General features: G+C 53.1%; 1 protein-coding gene across 1 annotated transcript; it reads left to right on the forward strand.

Annotated features, from left to right (window-relative positions):
* Positions 1-4,666: 4,666 nt before the first annotated feature.
* Positions 4,667-7,592, forward strand: LOC134154919 (olfactory receptor 14A16-like). The gene is made up of 2 exons (XM_062601545.1): positions 4,667-5,588; positions 7,405-7,592. The coding sequence occupies exons 1-2, from the start codon at positions 4,667-4,669 to the stop codon at positions 7,590-7,592; spliced, it is 1,110 nt and encodes a 369-aa protein (XP_062457529.1).
* The last annotated feature ends 1,510 nt before the right edge of the window (positions 7,593-9,102 follow it).

A 9,102-nucleotide genomic window follows, 5' to 3' on the forward strand; every position in this document is an offset into this window, starting at 1 on the left:
ACATCATTCCTATTGGGCAATATTTCTAAATTCTTCCATTACAGCTTCTCCCTCCTTTTGCTTCTGGTATGCTGCCTTAGTGGCCTGGGGAGCTGAAGAGCTGCATCCCGTGGGTCCTCCCATCAGTCCCAAGTACTCACCAGTGTCTGCTCCCCTGATGTCCAGGGTCTGTACTCTGCTACTGGTCTTCCTCACCTCCCTGAAGATCTAGGAATGCACATTTTCATGGTCACAGTAGACAAGGCTGACACTTACTATCCCATTTCTGATCCATTCTTCACTGTTTCAAATTTCCAGATACAAGAAATCATCACTCTTAGCAGCCCATCTGGCAGCTGTATGAAAGAGTTGTCCTTGATGCCCTTCAGAAACCTCCTGGACGGCTTGTGCTCTGCTCTTTGCCCTTCCATTGAATGTCAGGAGGCTTACAGTCCCCCCAGGAAGAACCAGGGTCTCTGATGGACAGACTTTATCACTTGGCTCACAGGAGATGTCATCCACCTCCTCACCCTGATTGGGTAGTCTGTAGCACCCACCATGATGTCACCCTTACTGTGACACTCACCCACAAGCTCTCACCCAAACCCTTCTCCATCCCATGCAAAAGCTCCACACATCTGAGCTTCCCCTTCACGTAAAGAGAATCCCCCCTTCTCATCTTCCTTGACAGTCTCTCCTGAAGTGCTTGAACTCTGCAAGCACAGCCCTCCACTCCCGTGAGTGATCTCACCACATCTCAATCATTCCAATGATGTTTCAGGCCCGTGAGAGCTTGTGCATCTCCATATGCTCCTAACTGTGTCCCAAGATGCATGCATTTGTGCGTATTTGGGTTGCAGAGCCTCAGGTGTGGCACTGAGAGCAGATCGGTCATGGTAAAAACCTGTTTCCAAGAGCCAAGGGCACTGCGTGTGCAACGGTCCCACTTCAGAGCAGAGCCATGTTGGCACAGATAGCAGGTAGCAATGGAATGATTAAAGAAGGTTCCCACTAAAAGAAAAAAAAAACTGGAGTGCCCAAGGCCAGGGAGAAACAGAGTTGAGCTGTGTCTAAACATCAGGAGAGGGATTTGATGCCTGAGTTGACTCTGCAGCAATATGAGGCCTGTGACAGAACGGAATCCATCTCCAGGCAGGACAAGGTGCCACTGAAGAAGTCCCTGGGCCTGGGCAGCCTCTGACCCAGCCATCCTGAGGTCATCATTAGCCCAGTCCTGGTTCAAACCCTCCAGGGGTGAGATGACATTGAGGGGGAGGAAGGCAAGCAGGGTTTGAGAGTGCAGAGACTAGAGTGGAGACCTTGTTGTGATGTGCCTCCCATTTATGCAGCATGCTTGGAGGCAGACGGGATGGACTTTCCCTAAAGGCAGTGGTGGGATTCATTGGTCTGGGCACATGTAGAAAAGCCTTAGATAACCGGGAGTGTTTGCCCAGAAACCACTCTGAAAGGGATAGCTGTCCTGTAGGTCCGATATGGTTGTGCTACAAACCCCAGGCATCTGACATGGACCTGTCTGACTGTTTTATGTTATTAAATCAAGGGTCTGCACTGAATTACATTAGCAGTTTGCACTGTGGGCATCTCCATGTGTCTCTGTGTCATAGTGGGTGGTGCTCTAACAGTAGTGGGAAATAGTGTCATTTTAGATGTCCAAGGAAATTCCCCACCTGGCCCCCACCTCATGCTCTAGAAGGATGCAGGTCTCTGCTTTGCTCCATCAGAGCAAGCAGACACTGGCACATGCCTTGGACCACCTTCATCTCTGTAACTGTCATCAGGTGTTACCAGGTAACTGACTCCCACTCTCCATCTCCACTGATTACAACAACAGCTTAGGCAAGGAGTTTGCACACAGACACTTATGTTGTGCACACTTCAGCTTCAGCAAGCAGAATCCCACCTCCTGTGTGTTGTAGAGTTCATGGGAGGGAGCTGAATCCCATTCCAGCCTGGGGGTTTCTACACTGCCATGAGATGCCTCAGCTGACTCTTCTGAATCAACACCTGTACCATGGGTAAATGAACTCCCTTCCTGACCCCATCAAGGAGTCCTGCCTAGTTAAGAGATAGGAATAGGGGCTTCCAGAGTGGGACATTTCCACCTCTTGCAGATTACCATCCTCTGATGAGACAATTTGCAGTGCCAGAATCAGCTTTTCCTCAGTGCTTAGAGAGGAACTATTGGTGATTATTTTGTCTCTTTCAGAGAACATTTCCCAGGAGGAGGGAGCCCAAGGGACAGGGAAATTCATGCCTACAGCTGGGCCCCTGCTCCTTAGCAGGGCCAGGCTCCTGAGTCTGAGGGAGCTCATGGCAACCTGACAGCACTGCCCAGAGATAGCTCTGTCCAGGAGCAGCTCCTCTGCTAGGAGCAGCAAGGCTCCGGGCACTGCCTGCTGCTGCTGACATGAGATGAGACGAGGCAGAGAGAAGTGAAAAGCAGCTTTGAGTGGGAGGACAGAGGAGAGCTCCTTGTGGGAGAAATCTTCCCAGCCCCTGACACGGTAGGTCTCTGCCTGCAGGGCAATGCTACGGAGGTTCCTGGAGGGGTCTCCTGAACCCAGCCCAAATGAGGCTATCTTGGCTGACAGACTTTTTAAGGATCACCCCTGTGGTTCCTTCAGGGCATAAGAAGTCATATAAGATGCTTCAGAGCATGGATTCAGCTACACACAGTCAGAGGGACAGGGAATGCTGCTCCCTTCTGCCAGGGATGGATGCAGGGGTGTGAAGCTGGGGCTGTGCACACAGGTCTGCCCAGGTTTGTGATTCAGAGCAGTGTCCTTGAGCCCCAGGGTGCTGTGTGCCCAGGAATCTCCTCCCTGCAAGAGCTAGCACTCAGCCTGCCTGAAGAGCTCACTGTGCTACTTTGGGACAAAGCTCTGGATGAGAGGAGTGATCCACAGTGGGTCAGATTTGTTCTTCTGTTGAGAGGTGATGCATGGGTCAAGGCTGCTCACAGCTCTAGCTCAGGCACTGGACATGTCCAAGGGATCTTTTCAAGAGGCAGATCAGGAGAAGGGCTACTTGAAAGGGAAGGAGCTTTTCTTCTGGTCTCTGTGCTTCCAGTTTTCTCCCTAATTCTGTCAGGGAGGAAAAAAAAGGAAAGTATTTTCTGTTTTGGCAAGGAACTGGGAGTCCAAAGCCTTCACTCCGAGAGATTGATAGGTCTATGAGAAATCTCTCCAAGCTGCATCATCCTCACCTTAGCCTCCAGACAGCATCAACATCACATTTTTGACCTCCCCAGGGTTTATGTGACCTGTTCCTTAGGACCCGCATACACAGAGATGCCCCCTGGCAAGTGCCGTGATCCAGGAGATTTCTGTAGGGCAGAGCTGAGCACCCAGAGGGTGGGTTGAGGTCTGTCAGAATTGACTGGGAAAAGACCCTAAGACAGAGAGGGAGCTCCCAGACACCTTCCTCTGAGCACCTTCCTCCCCTGTGTCTCCTCTCTCACCCTGCAAAGCCTCTGTCCTGACAGCCATGGGGTCCAGGCCATGAGCCTCCTCCCCTGCAGCCAGACCTCCAACAGAGGAGAAGGGTATATCTCCTACCTCAGGCCCGTTTCATGCTGCCCAGCAAAGGGGCTGAGAAAAACTGCCCTGCAATGACACCATCTGCCAGGCTGCATGCCCAGCTGGGTAAGATGAAGGCTTTCCCAAGTCTGGCCCCTCTATCTCTCTCTCCTTGCCTCCCTTGGCAGCAGGATCACACTGTTACTCCTTGTTTCCCCTCCATGCTTCTCCTGTTCTTGTCCTTGGGCTCTCTGGGGTTGGATGTTGACCTGTGGAGCCCCAGGAAATGCAGTCCATGGGGTTGGGAAATGAGCTGACTCTCCCTTAAGGAGAGTTTCCCTGTGGTGTCCTGCCGGGCTGTGAGCTGCCCTCTAGAAAGGCTCCGCTGTCTCAGAGCACCTCTGTGATATCTGAGAGACCCATGAAGAAGCTGCAGAGGTGCTTGGCTAGAAGGGGAGTGTGGAGACCTCCCTCTGGTGCCTGCAGAAAGGGAGGGAAGTTTGGAGATCTGCACTTGGAAACTGGATTCATCTGCTCTCAGCAGGGGCTGGTTTCTTTTTAGAGTAACATCATCCTCCAGCTCAAAGAGTTGTGAGCGCAGGAGAGCTGGGAATGAGACTAACAGGCAGGTGAGATGTTCCCACTCCAAGTGACAGTGGATGTTTTCCTCTCAGGACTCAGAGTAGAAATGCCGAGGATTTCTGCTCTTAAAGAGCACTCCCAGGGGTGACAGGGGCATCTCAATGAAAATAATATGAAAAAGATCCTCAAAACACATTTCTGCAATTCTTATTGTTTAGAATTGGGAGTGAAGATGCTGCAAAACCCTTCCACAAGAGGAACGGATTTCACTTAACAGAAATTGTTAATGTCAGAGTGAGTCACCAGAATTCTCACGTACCCCCTGCAGGTACAGTAGGACAGACACTTGGGACCATGGCAGAGGTCTTTGCTCTTCATGACGCACTCAGCCAGCATAAATGAGAGCTGGAGGAAGGGAACTGCACAAAGGGCATCCCAATAAAGAGAGAAGCAATATGGGATTGTTAAGAAGAAAATTATGTATTTATTTATTGTTCTATAAAAGTGTCTCCTAACTTCTTAATGTCTTTTCTCCTTTCAACAGCCCTTGTGATTAATGTGAACAAATGTCCAACAGGAGCTCCCTCAGTGAATTCCTCCTCCTGGGATTTACAGACACACGGGAGCTGCAGCTCTTGCACTTCTCGCTCTTCCTCAGCATCTACCTGGCTGCCCTCCTGGGCAACAGCCTCATCATCACAGCCATAGTCTGTGACCACCGTCTCCACACCCCCATGTACTTCTTCCTCCTCAACCTCTCTGTTCTCGACCTTGGCTCCATCTCCACCATTGTCCCCAAATCCATGGCCAATTCCCTGTGGGACACCAGGGCCATTTCCTACTCAGGATGTGCTGCTCAAGTCTTTCTATTTGTCTTCTTGTTAGGAGGAGAGTGTTCTCTCCTCACAGCCATGGCCTATGACTGCTATGTGGCCATCTGCAATCCCCTGCAGTACGGCACACTCATGGGCAGCAGAGCTTGTATCAAAATGGCAGCAGCTGCCTGGGCCAGTGGTTTTCTCTATGCTCTCCTGCACACTGCCAACACATTCTCCATACCCCTCTGCCAAGGCAACACAGTGGACCAGTTCTTCTGTGAGATTCCCCAGATCCTCAAGCTCTCCTGCTTAGATTCCTACTTCAGGGAAGTTGGGCTTCTTGTGGTTAGTGCTTGTTTATTCTTTGGGTGTTTCATTTTCATTGTGCTGTCCTATGTACAGATCTTCACTGTTGTGCTGAAGATCCCCTCTGAGCAGGGCCAGCACAAAGCCTTTTCCATGTGCCTCCCACACCTGGCCGTGGTCTCCCTATTTGTCAGCACAGCATTTTTTGCCTACCTGAAGCCCCCCTCCCTCTCTTCCCCAGCTCTGGATCTGGTGGTGGCTGTCCTGTACTCAGTGGTTCCTCCAGCAGTGAACCCCCTCATCAATAGCATGAGGAACAAGGAGCTCAAGGATGCCCTGAGGAAACTGATCCAGTGGGTCCAATGTCAGCACCAATAACCATCCCATGTGCATCCACTCAATGGTCACATGGCATTTGGCATCAAGGATCTGTGCGATTCATTTTTTTCCTTACTTTTTGCTGATACTTTCTTGTGAAAAGAAAGAAAAATGTTTTGATTTATGCCACTTCTCTCTCATTGGAATATGACTCACAGAGTACGTTGAAGTAGTGAGCTAGGCTTCCCCCTTCATCATCAGAGATGGGAGAATTTCGGAGCCTGCTAGTGTGAGCTCCCTCGGACGCCCCCCAGTGCAGTGAGGAGATTTTTCCTTTGCAGTGTCTCTTTCAGCACTGACACCAAGGGAGCTTGGGGGACAGAGTCAGGCTCAGGTGAGTACAGACAAGGTGAGATCCTGAGTCCCCTGCCCGTTTGGAGAGCTCAGCTGCCCTGGCCGCTGTCAGGGTGTGATCTCACACCCACCTCCTGTGAGGGAGGATCCAGCAGATGGCTGGTCCCTTCCCTGTACAGAGCTCTAGCACTCACAGCAGAGCAGGAGTGGAGAGGAGGAGAGCTTAGATGCAGCCTGTGGGAACAGATCTTCTTCTCCTTGGGACCATCTCTACACTGCTGCAGCAGGCAGTTAGTTGCTGTGGTCTTCACTTGAGGCCTGCACATATCCTGGACCTGCATCCACCATCAGCAGCAGCACCTTCTCTTTTCAGGGCTACTCTCCTCATTTCTAGATTGCCCTGTTGTGCTCTCATGTATGTATATGGCCTAAGTGCTCTTTGTAACATGGTGCTTCCTTGTGCATTTCTGTGAGCTCAGGCAGGACCAGACATGGGACACCCTTATGCCAGACTTGGCCTCCACAATAACATTTCCATAGTAAAACAGTTCCATAATAAAAGCGGATCTCCTCTTTGACCTGTTCAAATCCTGCCTTTCTTCAGAAGTTAGAGTCAAAAACAAGCCCAAGGGATTGCACAACAAAAGGGCCTGCTCTTCTGCTTGTCAGCTCTATAGCCTCCAGCGGATGTGCTCAGATTCCCTGGCTGATCTGCTACAGACTGCAGGTCGGGTTCAGGGTTCACCTCTCAGTGACCATTGGAGATGGGGGATGGTCTCTGAATTGCCTGCCCAGGGCTGTCCCACAGGTGGCAGTTCTGATGAGAGATGGCCATCCTTCTAGCGGGGAATCTGAGCCCCAGGAGAGCTCAGGGGATCTCCAGGGAGAGTGTTTGCTTGGGGGTGGACAGTAAGTGGAGCCTCACAAAACGAGGGATGGTCCACGGTGGAGTGACCAGAAAGTAAGGCACTAAATCCAGCTATGCATGGGGAAATGAGGACTCTGCAATCCCCAGAGAGGCAGGGAGGACCAGGGAGGCCCCAGGAACAGTCACTGGAGAGCGATTCCTGCACCCTCAGTGAAACACCACAGGCTGGAGCTAGTGCCCACCCAAACACATCTCCTGACACTGCAGATGCCCTGGGATCACTCTGAGCACCATCCATGAGCACAGACACATGCCAGTAATTGGTGGTGGTGATCCCTGTCTGGCCAAATCTGCTTCCTGACCTGACCAACATGACCAGAACTGAGGCAGGAGTCACTGTGAGGCCCCAAGGCCCCACAGCCTGCTTGCACTGCAGAGCAGCACTGCCAGCTTGGGTCTTGTTGGGAGCACAGAGCAGGGGTGTGGGAATGGCCAGGCCAGCATGGACATGCTGACCTGGGGAAAGGCTCTCCGGGGAGCAGGGATGTCATAGGAGAAGATCAAGGCAGCACTCAGAAATAGGAAATGAGAACAAGAACCAGGTTTCTCTGTGCACCTGCACAGGTGGCTGTGTCCCCAGGGCAGCAGGAGCTGCCCGAGGGGCTGCAGGGCCAGCACTCTCATGTTGTGCTTGGTGGCAAGGTGGGGGGCATGGAGGGGCTGCAGGCAGACGGGAAGGAGGATCCGCTGGGCACCAGAACAGGGGAGACAGAGAGAGACCAGGCCTCACTGCAGGACCTCATCCTCCTTGGTGTGGAGCTGCTGTGATATGCCTGAGATATGCTGTGGACATGGCTGTACATAGCTCTGCTCCTCTCACCTCTTGATCTGACACTGTCTTCCTCCTGCTGACCTAACTCCTCATCTGTACCTCGGAACTGGCCCCTGACTACAGTCAGGAAAGCCTTGGCCAGGAAAGCTGTGACCCAAGCTTGATCCCGCTCTGGCATGGCTGGCAGAGCAAGGAGAGCACCCAGGGCAGAGCAAAATGAGCTCGACTGGGAGATGGTCATGGGGAAGATCCAAAGGTCCCTGGCTCAGCCCTGGGCGTGGGAAACTCCCTCATGCACCCTGAGAGGCTTCAGTTGCCTCTTTCACCCTCCCTGTGCTCCTCTCCCATCAGCGAAGGCCGAGTCCAGCATCGCCTGGGGACTCTCTTCCCTATGGGGAGGAAAGAGAGGGCCTTCAGCAGCCCCACACTGTCCTTTCCACCCCTGGCCTTTGCATTTGTACGTGCCTAGGTCTGCCCACTTGCCTTCACCACAGTCACAGCTGCCCTGTAGCCCAAGAAATCCTGGCACTCCTGCCCTCCAGCTGGCACCCACCCCACACCTGGAGCCTGGCCAGCCACAAATGCATCTCCCGTCCAGTGCCCCAGCCATGCAGCCAAGGGCAGGAGTCTTCGCCCCAGTTTCCCTGCTCCTCCTCTGCTCTTGGCACTGCTGCTGCTGTGCCCATGTCAAACTCTCCTGCCACCAGAATGCCCCAGGGCCTGAGGCAGCTCAATCTCCCTCCAGGACTGCACTGGAGACATTCAGGAGCAAGCTGAGGTGGGACTGGCACCACCAGGGTGGGTCAGGAGACAGCAGCTCCCCTCCCTCATACTGGAGCTGAGGCTGGGGCTGGGCACAGCATTTCCCTGGGGAGCTCCTGTAGAAACCACTGCAAGGGATGCTCCACCTCTGTCCTGGCAGCAGCACCAGCGCTATGGGTGCTGGCGTGGAAGGGAATAGAGAGGGTCAAGGGGGCCAGGCTGCCTGGGGGAACATCATGACCTTGTCTGTGCATTCAGAGAAGGGGTGCAGAAAGCCGGAACTCAGCTGGAGCTGACACCAGAGACCTCTGCTGGGCTGGGGCTCTCCAGGGCTGCCTGAGCAGACCTCAGGCTGTGCTGGGCAGGGGGCTCGTGCCAGGCTCCAGCTGCCATGGGTCTGGCAGAGTGCCTGGACATGGAAAGGGCTGTAGTATTATTAAATGACTCTTAAATGATCTCTCAGTCTGGGGGAGTCTGAGCACTCAGTCCCTGACCAGCCTGGGCTGTGCCCCATGTCGTAGTCAGCAGACAGCTGTGCTCCAGGGTGTGCTGGGACCTGGTGCAAAAGAGAGGCCATGCAAGGCTGGGATTTTCCCCTCTGACAGGACACAGAGACGTGTGAGGGGCTTGTCTGGGACGATGGCCCTCGTGTAGCTTCCCAGTGTGTCTGTGCTATACAAGGAACACCCTGGGCTCTTCTCTCCTGCACCCTCCAAGTCCTGGTGCCTTTCTCAGGACACCTGC

This window comes from Rhea pennata, unplaced genomic scaffold (genome assembly GCF_028389875.1).
Source record: "Rhea pennata isolate bPtePen1 unplaced genomic scaffold, bPtePen1.pri scaffold_77, whole genome shotgun sequence".
NCBI classification, from domain to species: Eukaryota; Metazoa; Chordata; class Aves; order Rheiformes; family Rheidae; genus Rhea; species Rhea pennata.